This window comes from Rhinopithecus roxellana, chromosome 6, assembly GCF_007565055.1.
Source record: "Rhinopithecus roxellana isolate Shanxi Qingling chromosome 6, ASM756505v1, whole genome shotgun sequence".
NCBI classification, from domain to species: Eukaryota; Metazoa; Chordata; class Mammalia; order Primates; family Cercopithecidae; genus Rhinopithecus; species Rhinopithecus roxellana.
The window spans coordinates 151,662,526-151,685,910 of record NC_044554.1 but is presented as its reverse complement, the minus strand read 5'-3'; the positions used below and the strand labels follow the sequence as shown (position 1 = coordinate 151,685,910).

The following is a 23,385-nucleotide window of genomic DNA, read 5'->3' as shown; positions in this document are numbered from 1 at the left end:
TACAGAGCCCCTGCCCCACGCGAGCAAAGGGGAAACACTGGGTCACATGAGCAGGAACCTCTCTCAGTCCTCAGCTCCTCGGTTTCATTGACTTACATAGTTTTCACATTGATTGATTGCATTATTGATGTTCCTCCAAAAGCCATGTGTGCATAGTTGGGTGTGAGGCTTCAGCACTCCCTTTTGACCCTGAAATTCTAGGATTTCAGACATGATCCAGCTTAAAAAAAAAAAAAAAAGACAAGCCCCTCTGTTCTCTTCAGGAACACCACAATGACCTGCCATCAGCTGCCATCTGATCTGGGGCCCTGGGGAGCTCAGGCCCTGAGGGCCAAGAGGCAGCCCCTGCACTTTCCTGCCTGTGTGTGAGGTCTGCCTTGGCCCTGGAGGCCCCCACCTCAGTTGTTGCCCACCACCACTGATGGGGAAATGGTTCTGTGAAAGCAGATGGAGGATGGGATCGTACTCTCCAGGGAAGTCACGCTGAAATAAAGGCATCTTGGCAGCAGTGGTGTTTTTTCTGCGGGACTGTCTGGCTTCATTAAGACTCATTCCATCAGGCCAGCAGTCGGCCTCTCCTCATTCGGGAAGGACAGAGCTGGGCAGCAGGACTCGGTGTTTTTCCACTTGAGAAGATGCTGTGCCGGCTCGGCTCACAGAAAGAGATAAAGAGCTCTTGATGCCCGTGAAGGCCTGGAGAGAGCCACAGGCCAGGAGCGGCCCTCAGACGCGGGTGCAGATCTGAGAGTCGGGGAATCCAGCAAGTCCTCCTCTCACTTCCACTTTGCCTCTGAAATTGGGGAATTCAAGGCCCAGAGAAGGAGGGGAGCTTGCCCGAGGCCTCTGTGGACATTGGTAGCAGAGCCCATGGTCCTGCAGCCCCAGGCCAGCCTGTCTACCCTCTGTTGCAGCTTTTGACCCTGAGAGGGAGCAGACAGGGAGCTCCCCCAGATTGACTATAGACTCTGTACATGGCTCCATGGGCACGTCACATGGACAGGTGAGGCTATTTTGAGAAGGTTAGGGTAGAAACATCTCTTTCATCTGAAACACTTGGGTAATTTAGGTAAAAGCAGGATGTATTATTCCCTCAAGATCATTTATTTCCCCTATCTCTAGATAAATGTCTTTTTCCTGGACTTCACCTGTAAGGAATTCGGCTCTTAAAGAAACTTCTCTTGGTTTAAGAGGCTGGCCAGGTGCCAGCCTCCTGGAAGGAGTCTGACTGATCAGGAAATGCAGACCTGCTTGTCACCCGTGTTCTGCCAGTGAAGGCATGCGCTGAGCTATCTGGTAAAGGCCTGGGCGATTCAGACGCAGCACCTCCTTCCCCTGTTGTCATCTGTGGGTGCAGGTTCTTATGCAGGCACATAAAGCCCTGGCTAATCTGAGGTGGGTTAAAACCACGGTCCCCAGCCTTTTTGGCACCAGGGACTGGTTTTGTGGAAGACAACTTTTCTGCGGACTGGAGATGGGGTGGGATGGTTTCAGTATGATTCAAGTGCATTACATTTATCATTAGATTCTCATAAGGAGCGTGCAACCTAGATCCTTCGCATGCACAATTCACAATAGGGCTCCTGCTCCCATAGAGTCTGATGCCACTGCTGACCTGACAGCAGGTGGAGTGCAGCTTCACTGGCTCACCCACTGCTCACCTCCTGCTGTGCGGCCCTGTTCCTAACAGGCCACAGACCAGTGCCAGTCTGTGGCCTGAGGGTTGGGAACTCCTGGGTTAAAGACAGAATGGCAGTGTTGGAATGATGCTTTGGGGGCATCTGACCCAGTGCCTGCCTGCATTTGTAGGTGGGCAGGCAAACAAAGGCCAGGGAGGGCAATGGTTTCCCCAGAACCTGTGACCCAGGAATCGAGCCCAAGTCTCTTACCTGTCTGACCACTGTACTTTTTCCAACTCCACTGAGTTTTCTAGAAAACTGCGTCTCAAAAGAGAAAGATGGAGAAGGCCCAGGGAAAAGAGAGACTGGCAGAGTTACTAACTGGAAGCCAGTGAAAAGAATGAGGACTTGTGCTTGGACACATGGTGGTTCAAAGGGGCTGTAAGCAGAGCCTGTAGGATCAGGGGACAGGCCCCACCGCAGAGCAAGATCTCTTGATTGTGTTACGTGGTGCTGAAAAGACAGGGTCAAAGGCAAAGGAGGCTGGTTCCTAAAACCAGGTGCCCAGGACAGTTGGTTCGACTTGCCCAAGCTCTCCTTCCTTCCTCAGTGTTTATTTTTTTCCAGTTTTTACTTACTATCTGATCTGGGTAAATCACTGTGCCTCCATGCCTCAATTTTCCCATTTTAAAAAGAGGATATAATAGTACTTCCCTCATAGGGTTGCTTTAACAATTTGATGAAATAACGTGGAAAGAGCTTATAACAGTGTCTGGCACATGATAAATATATATGTTGGTTTTTCAAGCATTTTTAATTTCTTTTTTTTTTTTTAAGAGACAGGGTCACTCTGTCACCTAGGCTGGAATTCAGTGGCATGATCATGGCCCACTGCAGCCTCCAGCTCCTAGGCTCAAGCGATCCTCCTGCCTCAGCCTCCTGAGTAGCTGAGACTGCACCTGCCACCACACCTGGCTGATTTTTTAATTTTTCCAGACAGAGTCTTGCTATGTTGCCCAGGCTGTTCTCAAACTACTGGCCTCAAGCGATCCTCCCACCCGGGGCTTCCCAAAGTGCTGGGATTATAGACATGAACCACTGCACCTGGCCAATGTTGGCTTTTAAAGTCTTATTTGTTGCTACACTGAGAAGCTTCCAACTGAGAATTACCTGCTTCAGTAAGTTAGTGTAGAAGTGTTTGCCAGGGGGTCTCCTTACTTCCAGATAGGGAGCTTTTCCAGCATAGGTACACTCCAGGCATGATTTTGTATAACATCTATCCATGTCGGGGAACACAGGTCACACCTGTGTTGTAGGAAGACACGCCCCCACCCCCACCCCATGTGTATGTGCAACGGCGACTGGACGGGGGGCGAGATGGAGCAAAAATGCTGGTGGGGCACTGGCTGTAACAGCTGAGCTAAGGGGCAGAACACCCCGGCCTGGGCCACACAGCAGCGGGAGGGTGGGCATGAGGTATTCAGGATGTGCAGTTGACAGTTCATGGCCATCATTTGTATGAGAGCAGGGCATGAAGCAGGAGCTGTGGGGGTAATGGAGTCACGTTTGTGGGTTCAGAGTCCAGTCCTTTCTTCTTTTTCTGATAAGCACTGCTTTCCAGGGTCCCCTTAGTCCTTGGTGTGGGCTCTCCTGAAACCTAGAGCAACGTTTTCTCATGGTTGTTTTCATAGTGAGCCGTGACCGGGGCCAGTGCTCCCAGCAGCTGGGGCATCCGGTTCGGTGAATGCTTGGTAACTATTTCCTCCAAGGAACATGATGGGCTTCCTGAGGCCAAAGAAGTGTCAGGCAGTTGCTGTTTTATTTTCTTAAGTGCTTGAGTGCTTGTTGCTTGTCTCATTGGATTTGAAGGATTTCCAGTGTCAGAGGCTTGGTGTCACTTTCATATTAGATGTTGGAAATCCACTTTCTCCTTGTCATGGCCCACGTGGGGACTTGATGTTTTCATAAAAGACAATAGTAATAGGCACCATTGATTCAATAGTCACCACATGCCAGCCACTGGTCCATGGGCCTTACAAACATCTCATGTAAAGCCATGAGGGAGGTGCAGTGGTCATTGCCAGTTTATGGATGAGGAAACTGAGGGGCCACTGTGGTCTGTCACCTTTTAAAGTAATTGGATCACAGCAGCTTGGGTGTAGGTCACTGGCTATATATCCCAGGCACCGGGCAGTGACCACATGCTGCCCACTGTGGTGGGCTGGGTCCTGGTCTCCTGGTTTCTTTTCTCCTGCCCTGGAAAAGAGGGACAAACTTCAGTATTCTTCCTCCCCAACAGTTCCACATGGAGCTCAGGAATTATTTGGTGACTGAAGGCAGGCACCCCCTCCTCTGTTTTCCTTTGAGCCTTAGCAGGGTCTTCATCAAGTCCTTTTGTTTGTTAGGGAGAGACCAGCTAGCTTCCATATGAGTTTTTTAAAAATGTGCAGAATCCAAGAGAAGCCTAGAAGTATAGCTCGAAGGAGTCCTGGGAATGTGAAATGGAAAGAAATATGTATATTCAGCTGTTTCCCTTCCCTCTCATTCAGTTCAGGCACCAGGGACCTCTTAGTTACCTTTTTTATTATAGAGAGGTCTCTGCCATGTTTGATACAGCTGACTGCCTGTCCATTTGCTCCTAAGACTGTGTCGTGGCACTCTCTCCTCATTCCACCCCTCTGACCCTTCCTTCTCTACCTCCACTGATTCCTTAGAGTTCCACAGGGTTCCACCCTTGGCCACTGTCTCTGCTTTTCTTCATTCTGTCTCTGGGAAATCTGTGCCAGCCCCAGCTGCTCTCTTGGGCTTTCTACATGACTGACAGCCTTATCTAAAGATCTGAGTGCATCTCAAACTCAGTAAGTCTGAAGTGCGACTCATTATCTTCTATCTCCAACTACCTCTTCCTAGCCACATTGTCCTTATTTCACTTGATGGCACCACCATGTACCCACTCAAAACACAGAGCTCATCCTTGAATCCGTCCTGTCACTCTGTGTCTAAATGTCCAGCAAGTGAGGCTGCTGTCCCCTTGGCCCTGGGAGTGAAGAGCACCACCTGTACATGCTGTTGACTCCAGGTGCTTGGAGGTGGGCACGGCCAGGGCCAGAGCAGAGTCCTGAGATGGCAGTCATTCCCGAGCACTGCTGGCTGGGCCTCTCAGTCCCTGTCAGAACTCATAGCCCTTTCTCTCACACACTTCTGGGCCCCACCAAGCCTGCAGAGCCCCCTTTGCTCCTATGGGCCCTTTTCCTCTGCCTCCTCCTTCTCCAGCCCCACCCGGGGCCTCCCACTTGAAGGCACCTCCTTTGGCCCTCAGCTGCGGAGACCCCTCTTTCCTGGGCTTTGCCTTGGGGCTCCTGGGCTGCAGGTGGCCCCTCTGCAGGCAAGGGAAAGAACAGGCCGTCTGCAGAGGGGGCTGCCTGACCACCCTAAGCAGAGCTGCACCATCTCAGCCTTGTGTCCACATGGGCATAAATGCCTTCCTTTTCTTGTCCGCAGGGGCCTGCAGCCTTCAGATGCCCACCGGACCCGCTGCCTCGCCCTGGCCCTCGCAGATATTGTGTGGCGAGCAGGGGGCCGAGAGAGAGCCATTGTCGCACTGTAAGTGGTTCCAAGGTCTGTGTTGCCATGGCTCATCGTCTGCTGGCAGCTGCCGGCAAGCTGGCTGTGTGTGCTCCTGTCCTTGGGTCCTTCCGGTCCCCACCCTGTGCCACATGCTGGGAGGAGCCCTGCAAGCCAGCCTGATGTGCTGGGCAGCCCCAGACTCAGGGAGAGCCCCGTCCTTCCATGCGGCCCTGTGATGCCCTCTCTGGGCTCCAGTTCTCATGTGGAAGGTGTGGTCTGTCTGCCCTGGTTTCTTCCTGAGGAGCTCTGGGGTGACCCCTCAGAGGAAGCCTCTGACCCCTGCAGCCAGCTCCTCTCTATAGTTCTCTGATCTGGAGGCCTCGGGAAACAGCCCTTCAGGTTGATCCAGTCCTGACCGCACTGTACTGCTCTTCCCAGTCCCCAAAGCACACTGCCATTTGCTTTGTCACTTGGGTCCCCATCCCATAAAGACTCAGGGAGGTGAGATGAAGCCCAGGCCCTGGACCCAGTTATTCTGACCCGCATCATCTCTTCACCACTGGCCCCATTCTACTGCATATAACCCACATGCAAGGTTTGCTGGCTCTTCAGCCTGACCCCGTCAGAGTAGAAGCATCACTGTCCCAGCTGTGAGGCTAAGCGGTAGTAAAGGTGATCGCTTTTGGGGCCAAGGACCATACTCTGGGGGCACATTGGTCACTGTAGCATATCGCTTCAGAGAAAGGACTCTTAGATCAGACTCCCAATGCTGTTGCTTATTGGCTGTGTGACGTTGGGCAATTGATGTAACCGCTCTGTTTACTCCTCTGGAAAATGGGGATGATTATAACGATTACTTACTTGGATGGCTGTGAGACCTAAATGAGTCAGTATAAAGAAATGATATATAATAAATATGATTATCAGTTTGAATCATTTTATCAATATGAATAGCTGATAAATAATAATAATAATTGTGAAATGTTTAGGACAGTGTCTGGCACATACTAAGCACCACGTGTTAGATATTGTTATTTATTTTTGTTATTACTGTCACTTGTCTTTGGTACTCACCTTCCAGTTAACTTACTAACCCTGGCCCTTAGGATCTGCAGGGCAGCCCTGAGAACAGATGGGGCAGGAATTCAGTTTCTCCCTGTTTTACAGATTAGAAAACAGAAGCCCAGAGAGGGAGGGTGGCTGGTCCAAGGCTATGCAGCCACTAAAGGAGCACGGGGCCCCAAATCCGGCTCTGATTCCCGGCCATCTTGGGCTGCACACCCCTGGGGACTGCACACCCAGGGGGTGCCTCAGAGAGGATGGAGGTGGTGTTCCTCCATCAGTGAAAACGAAGGGCAAGTCAGCATTCCGCAGTCTGGAAACACATTTGTCAGTTGTCGGTGAGAGTCAGGCTTCCTACTGCCAGGGGTTGGGTTTGGGTTTGGTTATTCCAAGCTCTCCCTTTGCAGTCTTTTTTCCATTTCTATTTTTTTTTTTTTTTTCTTTTTCTTTTGAATCCTGCTATTGGAGTTCTCTGGGCCTAGCCTAGTGGGTGAGTTCAAAGTGGGGAAAAACGAGAAACTCTTGGCTCCATTTTCTCTCTGGAGCCACCTTCTTATTTGTCTTTATTTAATGACACATGTGGTTTTGCCCCGGCTGGAGGGCACGCCTTCTCTCCACTCGGAGGACTCATGCACCTTCCTTTCCTTTTTAGGGCTTCAAGAACACAGCAGTTCTGTCCAACAGGGAAATACAAAGCAGATGGAGTCTTAGAAACAGTATGGCTTTCTGGAAAATTATCACGCAACCTTTGGCTTTGTTTGGGGACTGTCTCCTTTCATTTAAGTAAATCCTTCCTCAGCTGGGGACAGGCTGGCCTTCCCGCAACCCAGGTCCCAGGAATCCTCCTCCTGGGATTAGGGTGGGGACAGACGTGGGGTGGCTTTGGGGATGGGCTCCTGCTAGAGCTGGCTTTACGGTCAAAAGGCTGACTGGCTCCCTGTCCCCTTGAGGGTGTGCAGGTCTGTATGGTGAGGTCTGTACGGAATGCCTTTTGGTTAAGCCCTGGGCTTCTCTGTGTCCCTGTTCCTCTTTCTTTAGCATCTGCTCCCGGATTGTTGTGGGAGGGGGTGGGGCAGGGGTGGTAAGGAGAGGGAGAGAAAGTTAGAACGTGGGGAGGAACTTTAATAGCTTGGAACACCAGCCATAAAGCCAGATCTAAGTCATACACAATCAGGGACATAATGGGAGACGTATATTTTTGTATTTTGTAAAATATAAAAACAGTGAAGTTTTTCAGCTACTTCTTGCCAACCTCTTCACTGAGAATTTTTGTGTTAATAAATTAGTTTCATTTGACCTCGGTTTGGGCACGTGTTGCCCTGTGACCCTAACTGAGGGTCTTGCATTGTTGAATATTTTCTCTTGAAGTGTTTTTTCCTGGCCTGCCTGAGAAAGCAAAGGAGACTCTTAAGGGCTGCTTCCCGCTGAACTCAGGATGGCCGGTTCACTTCCACCTGGCCTGGCTATTGTGATTTGGATATCGACCTCCGCACCAGCCTCCTCTCTGGTATCAGTGACTCGCCCATGGGGTGCAGCCCTCCCCTGTTGGGGCCACACAGGAGGCTGGAATTCTGGAGTCTGAGGTCCAGGGCTGCCACAGGGCTGCCTGAGTCCCAGCGACTCCAGCAGTGCCAGGCAGCCTTTCAGTCACGCAGACGTATGGCCGTGCCTCTCAGCCCCGACTTGGGGACGCTGCTCTCTGATGCAGGGACATTCCCAAGTGGGGTTTTGTAGCTACTGAAGCCGGGGAACAGAAGCTAATCCAGGATGGGGCACTGCACCGGGCTTGGGCCACTCATCCTGCATGTTTGTGTCTTCTCAGCTCATGCTCCACAGTTTGGCCTGCTATGAGGACTTGGTGACTTTTCTTCAACAAAACATTCGTCAGGTATGAAGCGTGCCTTACTCCTGTGGGATGTGCAGCACTGAGCCTTCTGATTTCACTGTGGGAACAGTGCTGTGAACTGGAGTTCTTCTCCCTGTCATCCCCCGCCGGGATGGCGAGGAAGCTGGGAAGGAGTGATGCTGGCCCCTGGTTGGGGGCTGAGGAGAATGGACTTGGGGTGAGGGATCCAGCTCCTGCCATTGCATCCTCAAGGGCTGGTCCTGGAGGCACGGCACAGGGAGCAGACACAGCCAGGGCTACTGACAGCAGAGCTGGATAGGTGGGGTCAGGACACAGGAAGCAGCTGTTAGATGGAGGTCAGCACAGCTTTCTCTCTGTCCGAGTGGAAGCAGCCACCACTGGAATACAGGAGCTCTTTGTCAGTGAAGTGGGTCCTGGGACCAGCTGGTGAGGTGACCAGAAAGCGGCTTCCTGGGTGGGTTGGAGGGCTTAGCAGTGTGATACACACTTTGATTTGTCCCTGGGGTGGCAGGGCTGCTCTAGGTGAGGGCTCTGGAGCACCCGCCTCTTGCCAGAGAAGAGTTGTACATTCACTCCTGGCCATGAGCTGGGCAGGATGTGGCCAGGGCCAGACAGCAGCAGATCTCAGGGCTCTGGGAAGTCACGGCAGCAGAGCTGTGGCATCACAGGCTCTGTAGGGAGGGGCCACACACTCCGGGGGTAAAGAATGCGGTCTCTGGAGCTGGTTGGCCTGGCTTTTAATCTAGATTCACCCTTCAGTAGCTACCTGACCTTAGGCAGCTTACTGAATCCTCCTGTACCTCACTTTCCTCATTTGTAAAATGTGGGTCAGAAGAACAGTGCCTGCCTCAGAGCATCATGCAGAGAGCCTAGGGCAGCTGGGCTGTGCTTGTTCTCAGTAGTTGTTAGCTTCTGTTGTTGACATTAGGATTGCCATTGTAATGATGCTCTAAGGGCAGCCTTGAGATGGGTTCCTTGTAGACATGTATAAATGAGAGGGACGCATTTCAGAAGGCGGGTGTGGCCTGAGCTAAGGCCAGCAGACCTGCCACCTCTGAGACCCCCACTATGAGGCCTCACAATTCTGACGTCTGAGTGTCAGGATCGAAGCAGAGGAAGAACACAGACCTTTCTCTCCTGGTGTGCTGGCTGGTCCCTGAGCCTTCCCTTGCCTTCCCTTTGGCCTTCTGGATGTGGGATCCATTCTTTTCGGCCCCACAGAAGGCACTGGAGGGTTTGGTGGTAAGCCGGAGAGTGGGAGGACTTGCTGGAAATGGGACCAGGACTAAAGCTCTTGCTGTCAGACTGCCTTCCGCAGAACTTTCCCAAGGACCCTGAAGGCCTGGGCACAGCCCTGGGAAATGACCAGGCCCTGGCAGTACCAGATGTCCCTTGGGTAGGCAATGGGACCTGCCTTAAGAACAAGAGGAGGCAGGTGAGGTCGCCAGAGGGTCAGTCCACCTGAAGTGCTTTCACCCCTCAGCCCGGGCAGAGGCCTCAGGGCCTGTCCCAAAAGCGGGGATTAGGATGGCTGCCTTTCTACATGGGTTGCTCTGTCCAGGCGCATGGGAGGAGGAGTGCTGGCTGAGGCATCGGGAGCCCCGTCTGTCCTTTGCTACCTGTCCCCAACTCTGGTTTTTCACTGGAGTCACTCAGCAGGCCATCTGCTGATGTGGTGCATTCACCACCTGGCCTGGTCAGAGGAGGCCTGGAGCAGGGGCCTGGGGGCCTCCTCTGGCTTATTCTGTAGTCACATGTGGCCTTGGGAAAGTCACTGGCTCTCAGTTTCCCCATCTGGAAAATGGAAGATGGAGCAGTTATCGGGTAGCTTCCATCTCTTCATCATCTACGTGTGGTCCTCAAAGAAGAAGCTTAAACACGTGGAGAAGGGTGTCTTCCAAATGCAGTACTAGGCAGTCTGAAGGAGCAGAAAGGAGACCTACTATTGTTCCAGAGTGTTGTGAGAGTGCAGCAGTCACAGGAGAGATGAGCAGAGTCTGATGGCATCCGTGTCCGTGTGTGGGATCTGGCCAGGGTGGCCAGGAATGGGATCGCCTAGTCACACTCTTAGCTGAAGCAGAGCGTGGAGCCACCAGGGCCAGGAAAAGGAAGTGACTGGTGAGGCTTCAGGGGCTAAGGTGGAGCCTGAGGGTGATTGCTCAAATGCCCACAGATCCTGAGGCTTGTAGCTGCCCACTGATGGACTGGGGTGGCCCCTCAGCACCAGGACCTCTGCATCCTTGTCCATGAGACGGAGCCTCCCCCTCAGCCTGTACCCCAGGACTTTGATGAAGCCTAACCAAGACAGGGACTGTGGAAGGGGTTCAGAGAGTGGGATTTGTTCCAGGGCGAGGGAGTCTCCTTGCAGCGATGCCTCTGGACTCAAGACAATTGCCTCCTCGCCTGGCTTTGGTCCTTGGTACAGGCAGTCCATATTCGGCCCTCCTCACTCTGGAAGGCAGCTCTCCCCCTGCAGTTTAATTCATGTTTTTGCTGGAAGCAGTTGAGCTGCCTCAGCACTGCCCTCACCAAATTCATTTTCCATGGCCTGGGCCTAAGAGGGGTTCCTCGTGCCAGGCCTGGAAATGTACACCAAGCCATCTTTGCCCAAAATAAATTGCCTCCTTGCTGTGTTTTCATTACTGCTCACTCTCTGGGCAAGGTGTCTGGCAGGCTCCTGGCCAGCTGGAGGATGCCCCCACCTCTGCCTCCCCTTGGAGTTCCTTGGTAGACTCAAGTCTCTATGGAGTGCAGAGCAGCACTGGAAGAATGGCCTCTTCTTCCCAAGTGGCACCACTTTCTAGACCCTGATGGCAGTTTTCAGGCCAGTTGCCTTGCCTGACCTCGCCTTTCAATGCAGGCATGTTGCCCTGTGGCCTCCCATGTCTTGGCAGCTTGAATTTGATGAGATAATTGTAATAAAAGTTTTAAAAAACAAAATGGAATATGGGTGCCATTTAGTTGTATTCCAGCAAGAGCAAGAAGCCTCAAGCAGGGTTCTTCCCCACCCACTGCAGAGAGGCATGTCAGGGCTTGGGGGTCTCCTTGAGGGTGTTCCTAGGACTGAGGGAAATGCTGGCATAAATGTAATAATAGTTCCCCAAATTTACATAGAGAGTTTGGGCTTACAGTGGGCTTCTGTGTCCGTTTCTTCATTGCCGGTATGTAGGCATTACAGGCATGGCGGAAGGGGAAACAGACCACAGACCAAGAAAGTACTGCTGCTGCCCCAGGACAGCATATATGTCCATGGCAGAAGTAGGCAAGAATTCCAGAAGGGGAAACTGAGACCAAGAACACTTTGTGATTCGTCCAAGGGGAGATGGAAATTTGTGGCAGATTAGGTAGGCTTTCTATGGAAAGGGACACCGAGACCAAGAGCTTCATGACTTCCCTAGGCAGCATGCAGAGCTGGGACAAGGGGCTGGTGGCCCAAGTCGTCCTGGGCCTGTGTCCACCCATGCAGGGGGAGACATCAGCATTACTCTTTGCCATTTTCAGAGCACTTCCGCAGACATTGTCTCGTAGAATGTGCACCAGAAGCCAAGGAAATAGGCCAGGTGGGTCTTCATTATTCTTGTTTTACAAAGAGGAAACAGGGCAGCAGAAATGAAGTGGCTAGCCTGAGATCACAGAGTGAAGATGAGGTTGATTGAAGATGGTTGTTGATTCATTCATTCCATTCCTATTTCCAAAAAAAGATTGGAAGTTGCTTTTTAAAAGAAAATGATGTCTTCAGGGCTCTGCTGTGCCCCTGCATAGTCAACTTGCCCTCTCTTGCCTGTGGACCTTTGCATGTGCTTCTCCTTTTGGAGCAACGTTCACTTTTCTGATTCCTTCCCTTCCCTTAGGTTTCTGTTTGGACATCGCTTTCTCCAAAAACCCTTCGTTGATACTCCCTCCCCAAACCTGAAGTCTGTGTTGAAGGCCCTTCCTTTGTGTTTCTGAAGGAGCCTGCATTTCTGTCATGGCAGAACCCCTTCTTCCAGCCTTTTCAAGTTGCTTATTGTTTTTTCTTCCCTAAGTTACTTCCCCAGGAGGAGAGATCCATATCCACCTTGTTCACAACTACAGCCTTAGCTGGGAGCATCCTCTCGGCACAGAAATTTCACCAATAATTTTTTTTTAAATGACTGATTGATCAAGTGAATTCATGGGTGGAAACAAAGAGTATATTTTGAGGAAAAGATAATTTTATCAGAAGCTTGAGCTGCAGTAGTTACTATAGTAGAGCACCATATTTGTCTCTGAGCTTCCTGGCAGCCAAGGCAAAAACATAAACATGATAAGTTTTATAATTTTCATTGTCTGTTCCAGGAGAAACAAGTTGGGATTTTTTTTTTTCTAATTTTATGTCCAAAATGTGATTACACATAAAGAACACTGACTATTATAACAGGCAGTGTCTTCAGTCACAGTTCATGGTTTCCAAAGTGGGATGGGTGAGGCCTTCACACTGACTTGCAGTTGGGGATGGCGTTTCTCCAGGGAGCAGAAGTGACATGGCCCATCCCAGCAGGCTGTGGCCCACTGGGCTCACTGGACAGATGGGCAGGGCAGAGCCAGCTTCGTTCTAACAGCTAACACAGATGCCAGGCCCTGTTTGAGGTACTTTATAAGGATTAGCTCATGTAATTTTCACAACTTGATGAGGGTAGGTGTTGTGATTATTACCCTCTTTTTACAGATGAGAAGACTGAGGATAGAGGAGTCCAGGAATGTTTCCATGGTCACATAGCAAGAAGTGGCAGAGTGAGGATTTAAATTAGACAGGCCCCAGGACACCAGCTCCAAACCAAAATTGGGAGGAGGACTCACTTTGGATGCAAAAATCTAAGGGGGTGCCAAAAAACTCAGAAGTTAGCAAAACCTATCGTTTTTAAAAATCAAAGTTAATCAGAAAAATCCACAATGAACAAAATACCAAAATGTTGATATTTTAAAATATAATATAAACATTTAAGATATGCATCTACATGGCTGCCTCCTCCGCCTCACCGGATCCTGACTCTGCTCCAAACCTGCTCTCTGCTGCTCTCAGCACAGCACAGTTCTTCTGAGTAAGGGATCTGGAATTAGAGGTCCCTGGAGTCCCAGTGTGCTGCTGACAGGCTATGTGGCCTCAAGCTGGTCACTCAGTTTCTGAGCCTCAGTTCCACATATGCTAGAGGGCAGTAATCATAGTACTGTCCCCTAGGCCTGTCAGAGTGTTCGGGGTGATAATGCCCATTAGACGCTTGCATCATAATGGAGCTGGCCATGACTGTTGCTGTCTTATGAGTTTCGAGGACTCTGAGGTCACTGATGCTCTCTGTGGTGGTCCCTGCATCACCCTCGCTCTGCTGTCATTGTCATTCAGGCTGTTCCAATGCCCCATCCTTTAGGAGGTCAGCCTTCAGGCCACCCAGCAACCCCAGGGCTGGGTTGGAGGCAGCTGGCTCAGGGCAGGCTGCTCCCTGGGGTGTGGCTCCCACAGAGGTGTGGGGCTGGGAAGAGGGAGGTGCAAATGGGATGGAGCTCATTTTTCTCTCCCCCTCCCAGTTTGAAGTGGGCCCCTATGGCTGCATCCTGCTCACCCTGTCTGCCATCCTGTCCAGGTCCACGGAGCTGTGAGTATCTTTCTCCCTCAACTTCCTGGGGCTGGGCTGATCTGTCTTGTTCACTGCTGCCTCCCTAGAGCCCAGGATGGTGCTTGGCCCATGTTGAGGGCTCCATAAATGTTGTGGAAAGGATGAATGAAGCAGTGCAGTAGGGGAAGGAGTAGGGGAAGGTCTGCTGGTGGAGGAGAGAAAGTAGTCACATTCTACATGTACACGTGTCCAGGGCTACCATGTGTGTGGTGGACAACCTGAAAGACACGCCACCGGCCCTCAAGGAGCTTGCCTGGGACGGCAGTGTGTATGCACTTGAGCACTCAGGGGGATGCCCCTGGCACTTGTGCAGGGGATGGACAATTGAGGCTGAAACCCGGGAGATGGCCGAGGGCCCTCAAGAGCTCAGGACAGGGAGGCCTCGCTGTAGACCAAGGCAGCCCTGTAGCTGCGAGGACAAGACTGGCATCCTCGGTGGTGAGTGGGCGGTGGCTAGTAGGCCCTGGAGGCAGGGAGAGGTGGCAGGGTGGCTTATCCTAATCTCCCCTGCCTGACCCCTGTTGGCAGGGTCTGTAGGATGAGTCTGTATCAGATGAAACATACCCCCCCTGCCTGCCCCCAGCTGGAATTTCCCCATGAAACTCATTTGCTAGGAGCTCTTTAGGCCTCTTTGTATTTGTCACCTGGGCATGTCACCAGGAAATGTAGCAGATTAATAGCGCGTGAATGGTTGTGGAAAGTATAATCGATTGCCCCATTCTCTTTCAAGCAGAGGACAGAACCCTGGAGGCCTGGAGTCCTGGGAGAGTGAATCTTACTTTGAGGGGTGCATGGTGGGGAGGACTTGGGAACAGCTCTCAGCAGGTGGGCCCTGGGAAGTGGGGAGGCAGGGTGAGTAGCCTTGTGGTGCCCAGGGGCGGGAGGTCGCAGCAGGAGACACTTCTTTCCTGGCCTGGTTGGGTCTGGTCGGCGCCCTCCCTGTTTCCAGGGGCCTCTGCTGTGGATTCCGGGGAGGACAGTGGGGGCTCTGTGACCTCGTGCGCCAGGCTGCCTGCTGCTTGCTGCTTCTGACCTTATTAAATGCGTGTGAGTGCACAGCGCTTTCCAACTTCTAATCCTGCCATAATGATATGATTCATTCCTGGCGTGGACTCACGTGCATGGAGACCATAAGCTGCACCACCTTCTCCCCAGGACTGGGTTTGCTCCTGGTTTGCCTCATTCTTGGGCTGACGGGTTGGGTGGGAGTCTCCAGGTCTCCTTGAGGGGAAACTGCACTCTCAGGAGGGCCAGGCTCAATGATGCCAGTCTCAGCGCCCCCATCCGTGTGGGGGCCCTCTGGCTCTGGGAGTCTAGGGCTCTGTGCTCGAGTGTGTCTGTTCTGGTGGTCACCGGGGCAGCCTGGGAGTGGGTGCCTTGTTACCTGCATGCTCCTGCATGTAGCCCTGTCCCTCTGAAAGGGGCTTCAGGGTTCCATGCCCAGACCAGTCTTCATGTTGTGCAGAGCTGGGGGACTAGGGCTGCTTCTTCCCCCTCCCTACCCTTTCCAGTCAAGCTGGGCACCTGTGGGGAGTCAGTGTGGGGAAGGCTGCCCTGCTGGACCTGCACAGCCTCATGCTTGTGGGCCTGAAGTCACACCCCTGCCAACACGCATACACAAACACAAATATGAATACACACAGATACACAGATGTGCATACATGGCCACACACACAGACACACAAAAACTCACAAAAAGACATGGATACACACACAGACACATAGTCCAGCTGTTCTTCCAGGACATCTGTGGCCCTTCCCTGGGTCCTGCAGGCAGATGGTCAAGGCCCCTGGGGCAGTATGGGCCTTGTCTCCCAGAGGACCCAGATAGAGTCCTGCTGTGGTGTTGGAGCCAGGCAGGCAGGCAGGCATGCCTTGGGCTTCGTCTTACCTGTGGCCTCCCCTTCCCCTCTCCTAAGATGACAGTGTGTAGGCAGGTCTCATTGCCAGTGGTAAGGATAGTGTCTGTGAGGCTTCCCGTGCGCCAGGCCCTTTGCCTTAACATTTTGCATACAAACACATCGAGTCCACAGCAGCTGTGTTAGGTGGGCACCGCTGTGAGTGCTCTCACCATCCCTGTTTTTCAGAGGAGGAAACAAGGCTGAGGGAGGTGAGTAGGCTTCGAGATTATACAGCAAGTAAAACTGGTGGCCCTGGGCCCCACCCAGGCCATCTGGCCCCAGAGCTGGCTCTTTGGGTTTGCTGTTTGTAAACCTGAACTTTGGAAAAAGTTGGTTGGTTTTAGGCCTGACTCTCTACTCCTCTGAATAGAGCTGGAGTCTCTTCCTCTAAAGTGGGAGTGAGAATTCCTGCCTTACAAGATGTAGCTGTGCTTAGCACAGCTCCTGGTGGGTACAAGCCAGGAATAATGGCCACGGCTGGTCCAACCCTATCCCAGGAGCTCAGATGCCTCTGTGTGCCTTCTTGTCTTTTCTTGCCTGCAGCCTTGGCTTGGGGCCCTGTGGGGGAGGCCATGCTGCCATCTCCATAGGCACAGCCACAGGGATGTCCAGCAATTCCCGACGGGGCTTCTGCAGTGACGCTCACCCTTGGCAGGCACGTCCAGAGCAACCGAGAGCTCCCTGTGCTGAGTGCCACTGGAGGGGTGAGGAGGGGCCGTGGGACCACGCCCCGCCCAGGGTCGTGCAGTGCAGAGGTGTATTTGAGAAGACACCCAACTCTCTCTGATTTGTTCAAGTTCAAGATAACTTTAGTTAAGCTTTTAGTTAAACTGAGGGCTTCGAGTGAGGATCAGGGCAGGCTTTGGGCAGCCTGTGCCGCCTGGGGGCTCCTCCAGATCAGTGTTCCCTCCTGACTGCTGCATGCTTCCCCCCGAGGGGTTGCAGATGTGGGCATCTGAGTGGAGCTAACCCTTCCACCCTACCTGGGGCCCAGGGGAGACTCCTGAAGAGGAAAGACAGGAATGCCAGCAAGGATGGGAATAGCCTGGGCAGTCATGGTGCTGCCCAGATCCCATGAGACAGCCACACTGAAATTATTTCAGATAATGTGCTAGCATTTCTGCATGTGGGAGTGTGCCCGTGAATAAGCCATTCTATGGCCTTCCAGAGGGTAGTCCCCAGAACAGCCTGCTCCTCTCACGTGCCAGTCATACTGCACTCCAGCGGCACTCCCTGCATCCCAGCACCTCCAGCCTTGGCTCTCTGAGGGATACCAGGCTCTGCTGAAGGGTTGCAGTGATTTGTAGGGCAATGATAACTGTTCTGGGACTGGAATCCTACCTCTGCCTGCTGCCTCCGGGGCTAGCAGCCGGCAAAGGCCTTTCTCTACAGACATTTGGACACTTGGGTACAAATGTCGTCCACCTCAGGCACCATTAGGTTTGTCCCGGGAAGCCCAGTGGGGTGGCAAGTCACAGGAAGGCACTCACTTCTTGGCCACAATGTAGCACCAGGATACCTAGGTCCTCAGCGCAGCTCAGTCACCGACAACCATGTGACTGACCCAGCCTGTGCCTTGGGTTCTTTATCTAACAGGAGGGGTTGGGCTGGTGCTTTTTAAACTACGTTTGTAATGAAAACAAAATCTGATTTTTTTTTACCCAAATAAGCTTTATCCTCAAGCTCACTGTGTGAAGCAGATGCAGCAGAATGACTTTGATTAGAGCAGCAGAGGTAGGAGGGAGAGGCCCCTGCTGCCCCTCCCCAGCCTCCCAATCCAGTACCAACCCCTGCTGTCCAGCCATGGCCCCTGAGATCCCCCTTTGGAGAAACCCCAGCTCTGCATACATAGCTTAAAAACCTCAGGACCGGATGATCGCCGAGGGCCTTCCTGCTCTGAGGTTCAGATTCAGCTTTGCCAAAGAATCCTCTGATGCCATTTCAGGGCAATCTGTTACCACTTTGGGCAGTTGAAAACATGTCCTGATAGCAAAAAGAGACAGCTGAGTCTCCAGGACCAATTGTAGTTCAGCTCAAGAGAAGCAGAGTTTGTAAAGAACCAGCTAGTTCTTTACAAATACAGCGTGTGTATGTGTACATTTGTGGTGGTGTGATAGTGTGTGTGTGTGGATGGGAGAGACTGGTGACGCTGTATGGCCAGGTGTGAGATGATGTGGGTGTTGGTGGTTGTGTTTGAGATTGTGTGAAGGGTGACTTGATTGTGTACACGTGCATGTGATTGTGATGTGTGATGGAGAGGGCATGGTGGTCCCTCCCTCCTGGTGAGGGTTCTCTGACTCATGCCTGGGCACTGGAGGCTTCTCTTCTTTGGCCCTTGCACCAAAGTCAGTGCCTCCTGTCTGTTGGCCATCGCTAACCGAGACCGGAGCCAGGGTGAGGACACCATGGGCAGATGTAAACCTAGCTGAGCGCTGCCGACCACTGCCTGCCTGGCCACTTCATTGTCAGAGGCCTCAAGAACAGTCGAGAAACAGACCTTTGAGGCTGGTTTATCCCAGGCTGTGTGCAAAGCCTTGTGAAGGTTTTTTTCCCACTTGATTTCAAGCTGTTTATTTTCTTTTCTAAGATCTCGAATTACTTATGGTAAATCTCATGCAGGATTTCATGCTCACCGAGCTTTGCTGCTTTTCAAACCGCATGGCTAGAACTTTCCCCAGAGAGCTCTCGCAAGCCCCAAGGATGCTCAGGGTCCTGGGGTCAGGGCCAGCTCTGAACCAGACCTGGGCAGCACTGAGCACGGGCTGCTCCAGTGCCTCGGTGGAGCACAGGCCTGGCCAGGTCATTGAGGCCTTGAGAAGATCCAGTGGGGGTGAAAACCTTTTCATGCAGTAGATTCTTGGCCTTCATGACAGTAGCAACTTCAAAGGCAGTCTTGAAAGTCCGGAAGATGTGGTAGCTTGTCATTTGCTGAAACAGTTTTCGAACAGCACAAGCTAGGTGCTGAGGGTGAGGGATGACACTGGGCAGGACCCACACTATGTCTCTCTGTGACTCTTCGTAACTCTCCTCAAGAGATTAAAAGCAATGGCAGCAACAAAATAGTTTATTCCTTTGTGCAAATAGTCCTGAAACAAAAGCCAACTGTGAGTGTTGGCTGGAAAGACAGTGACAGAAGCTCAATTCCCAGCCAGTGTAAGCAGAAACAGCCACTGACTGATTCCTATCAGAAGCCCAGGCTTTAAGAGCGGCTGGATCCAGGAACCCAGACATTTGTCTTTGGGAGTTGGTGTCTGTTTTTTTGTCTCTTCACTTTTGGCTCCTCTGTCCCAGCTGTATTCTCAGGGAGGTCCTCCTGCACGGTGGGCTCAAGGGAGCCCTTCTCCAGCAGTTCCTCAGCCTGCTGGGTGCTGGGTGCCATTCCTGGTGTGATTGCCGTGGCCAGGCCTGGGCTGCACCATCACAGGCGTATGGACATGGGGTATCCCCAAAAGGCAGTCACCGCCCAGAGAAGGCCGCCACATCCGCTAGCAAAAGGATAGGGCAGAGTCAGGAAACAAGTGTCTGAGAACAGGAGAGCAGATGTGGGTTTAGGGTGGGCTGGGCCTTCATGGAGGCCCCCAGGCTCCTCTCAGTAATGGAGAAAAGAGATCACCAAGCTTTCTGTTCCAGCAAGTGTGGGCAGTGCTCACCCCGTCAGAGACCCTCTAGGGGGAATCACAGGTGTGGGTGGTTCGTGGGATGAGATGTGAACAGGGGCTGTTCCCCTTGAGAATCATAGGTTCTTGGAGGTTCAGATGTGCTGTTCTGAATGGGAGGGGTCCATGGGATGTTCGTCAGCTTACCTGGGACTCTGCTGAGCCTCTGCCAGCCCAGAATAATGAGGTGTGAACAGAGCCACCCAGACCAGGAGCCTGACCACGGGGCTTCCATCTCTGCACAGACACCTCAGCTTTGTGGCTCACTTGCCCTCTCTCACCTGAGTCTTCCCCCAGGTCACATGTGAGGCAGGGTGGGATGGGTAAGTGTCCTTCCTACCCAGCGTGCTAAGACGTTTTGAAGCTTAGCTGGGAAACAGGAGAGGAACTTCCTCAATAAACTCCAGCCCAACTTTAACACTGATTCAGATTGGGGCAGAGGCGTCACTAATGAAGATTTTCAGCAATGTCTCAAGAGACCAAGGTGACCATGGAAGGTGGACCCACGGGGGCATGGATGCCAGTGTCATGGAAATAGTGGGCCCGCCACTGAGACTGCACTTCCTTCCACTGACTTTGTCTCTCTCCCTGGTCCCATCCCTGGGAGCCACCTGCTCCTCTCTCCCCAGGCCCCTTTACAGAGAGCCAAATTCTATCCTGTAGATCTCTGCTTCGCTTCCTCTGGAGACCCTGTGCAGACCCCTGACCCTGTGGAAGACTGAATCTGGAGGCTTAGCCTCATCGGGAGCTGGAGGTGGAGGAGAGAGGGAAAGGGCCCTTGCTGCCATCCTGGGCCTTTGTGGTCTTGTGGCAACCCAAGGGATGGGCCCACAGGCTGGAACCCTTATCTCATTTACAGGTGTGGGAACTTTGAGAAGTAAAGGGTCAGTTAATGGCACAGCTGGCAGCATCACCTGAGGCTCCTGGCTCTCAGTCTAAGACCCTGTGCCTGCATCGTCTTCCCTGGACTGTGGGAGGGGGTAACAGGAGCTGCTCAGCTTAGAAAGACTTAGACTTAGAAAGAGAGGTGGCAAATGAGGCCCTAGATAGGCCCATACCAGCTGGGTGCTTGACTACCTGCTTCCCTCTCCCAGTGCAGCTGGCCTGGGCTGGGCTAAAGCAAGCCAGCTGTGCCTGGGCCAGACCCCTAGGCTGCTGAGATGGCAAGTCACAGCCACTGACCTGTGAGGACAGTCATTCTGCCATGGACACCAAGCCTGAGAGCTGGGTGGGAGGGGCCCACCTGGCACAGCTGAGAATGGGGGCCACACCCATGCCGCTGAAGAGCTGGGAGGTCTCCTGACCCTTGGTCCTATGTGCATCTCCTGCCCCTGCCCACTCACCCAGGGACCTTACCTATGTGTTCATGAAGGGCCAGGTGTGCAGAGAAAGAGGACAGGCCTCGAAGGAGGGAGAGGTAATTAACCTTCTGGAAGGGTCTCCTGTGCCAGACCAGCCTCAACTGTGTGGGTGGGGTGCTCACTTCCACCTGCCTCTTCCAGCTCCTGGAAGCTCTTCCACCAGGGCCTTTCTCACATGCAGTGTCACCTGGGGTAGTTGTGGGTAGCCTTGTGTCATTTAGGGGCACAGTTGCTGTGCACCTGCGGGGTCTGGAGCCCAGTTCTGGCCCTCAAAGTCCTTGCCACCTGGAGAGGCAAGACAGGCGAGTGAAAAGCAGTTGGTGGGTATCCTTAGGAAGGGGAGGAGAGATGGGGCATTTCTGTCCCTGGGGTGAGTGAGATTATAGAGGAGGTGACATTTAGCAGGGCTCTGAGGGATAAGTGGGAAGGGTTTTGGCAGGCAGCAAGAACAAAGTAGGCAAAGGCCACTGGTGGGGGTTTGCAGGGATCAGTTGCAGAGGGTCTGGCTGCGGGGGAAGGAGCTGGACGTGGTGGGTGGCAGAAGGCAGCTTGGGAAGGCCTTTGGCCAGCTGCTGATGAGGCTGGGCCCCTGCTTTCCCTTCTTCCTCCTTGCAGGTCCCTCTTTCTCCGTCCTGCAGAGCCTTCCACCAACTCTCCCCCTGCCTCCTGGGCTCCCATCCTAGCCCTCTCCTCTTACTGCTTCGAGAATGGAAACAACTTTCACCCTCTAGCCTGTGGGATGCTCTGCAGTTTGCAAGACCTGGTATGGTCTAGTCCCTTATTGCAACAGCCCTTTGAGGTAATTATTGTTATCCCTGTCAGGGGATGACACACCGGAGACTCAGAAATGGAAAGTGATTTACCAAAGGTCACGCAAATGGGGCCTGACACCCATTTGCTCTGACTCATCACCTACTCCCTCTTGGCCGTCCTGGGAAAACAGTTGATATCCGCTCTATTCAAATCCTCTTCAGATATTCACAGCTCCATTTCAACTGCTTGAAAGTCTCGGTTTATTCTGGGTTCTTGGCTGTGATATGAGTGGTTGAGATGGCAGGAATCGTGACCTCTTGGTCATTGTTTTTGTTTTGTTTTGTTTTTTGTTATTATGGTTGTTATAGTAGGAAAAGGGAAGTGACATTTACTGAATGCCAATTGCCTTATATAGTTCATCTCATTCAGTTCTCACAGTAGTCTTTAATAGAAGGAGGGGTCGTCGTACCTGTACTGCAAATGGGGAGACTGAGGCTCAGAGAGGGAAATAACTGGTAAGTGTCAGTAATTGGATTTGACCAGGGCCCTCTGACTTTAGAGCCCAAGTTCTCTTGGTTGTACCACGGCTGCCCTTACACTATTGGTGGTATCCTTAAAAGTCAACATAAACCCCACGAAAGGGCTGTTATCTCTGGAGGTCACTGCTGGTGGGTGGGGAAAGTGTGGTCAAGGGTCAGTTTCTGGGAAGAGCAAGCAGGACCTGGCCTGGTGGGGTGGGACAGGGTTCCTCCAGGGCCTGGTGCCCTAGTGGTCAGGTGGAGCGGGGATGGCTGGTTGAGTCTCCCCAGGGTAAGTACTGCTTACTTCAGGCTTGATGTTTTCAATAGAGTCATGGACCAGGCACAGTTGTGCACATCCTAGGAGGCGCCTAGAGATTTCTTGCTCCAGTTCTCTGGTTTTCTAAGTGAAGACACAAACTGAGAGAGAGGTCAGGACATGCCTGAGGTCACTCACCAGTCAGGGGCCAAGTGGACACTGGTGTTAGGTGAATGGCTGTGCCTGTAGGCTGGGACCTGGTCTCTAGGCCACTTGGACTTATTTTCCTTCTTATTCAGAAACTTTTATACCACATGCCCAGATTCACACAGCGAGGCTTTTAGATGAAGGGGCGAGCTGTGCCTGAGCCAGCAATGGTGGGGGCTAGGGGCAGGGCTTTGGGACTCCAGGGCTTGCTTCGAGCTGGCTGGCCTGACTGATCATCCCATATTTCCGGCCACAGCAGACACTGTGATGTTGGTACTAGGGACAGAGTCCTAGTCCTGCCTACTCTGTGTGACCACAAAACTGCAAGTCCTTTTTACTGACTGGACCTCAGTTTCCCCATCAGTAAAACAAAGATGGTGGTCTTACTCTCCTGGCTTTACAAGGCTTTTGAGAGAAAGATACATTTGAAGGTGCAGATTCAAGGCCCATGCACTGTGCAGCCTGCTCATTGGCAGAGCCTCTTCGCCTTCTGGGATGTATGGACAGAGGGCAAGTGGAGAAGGGAAGCAGAGGGCCCTGAGTCTGGGCTGACGTCTGTCACTAACTCAGGGCCAGTTCTCTACTCTTTCTGGGCATTCATCTTACCTTCTGCAAAATTCCAAGCCTTGCAAACTCTTGCAGCCCTGATATCCCCTTTGTTCTGTTTCTTAATACAACGTAGGATCTCAGGAACCTTCAGATGGTGGACAGAGTTGGGAGGTTTGGTCCTTGCTGGCATCCTGGGCAAAGCTCTCTGTTCCTCCTCCTCTATCTTTGGGTGACACAGGCATCCCCGGAGGCTGGATCATCACCCCAGACCCTTGGTTCAGGGTTCTGACCCTTCGCTCCCAGAATGCTGCGGAGGTTGGTGTTAGGGCAGCCAGAGCCAAGCCTATTCTGTGAGTTTCCACCCCCTGGTCCAGCCCACTCCTCCTTTGTGCTTGTTGGACTGAAATCCCAGCAAGCTCTGCTCCCTGGAGGGGCCCCC

General features: G+C 52.5%; 1 protein-coding gene across 2 annotated transcripts in view; it reads left to right on the top strand.

The window, feature by feature from the left end:
• MINDY4 (MINDY lysine 48 deubiquitinase 4) overlaps positions 1 to 23,385 on the top strand; it is a 133,321-nt gene that overhangs the window by 85,843 nt on the left and 24,093 nt on the right. For both annotated transcript variants that reach the window (XM_030932412.1, XM_010365066.2), the window contains exons 10-13: positions 5,118 to 5,219; positions 6,898 to 6,961; positions 8,068 to 8,133; positions 13,654 to 13,721. In XM_030932412.1, coding sequence (XP_030788272.1) covers positions 5,118 to 5,219; positions 6,898 to 6,961; positions 8,068 to 8,133; positions 13,654 to 13,721 — 300 coding nt within the window. The remainder of the gene's footprint in view (positions 1 to 5,117; positions 5,220 to 6,897; positions 6,962 to 8,067; positions 8,134 to 13,653; positions 13,722 to 23,385) is intronic.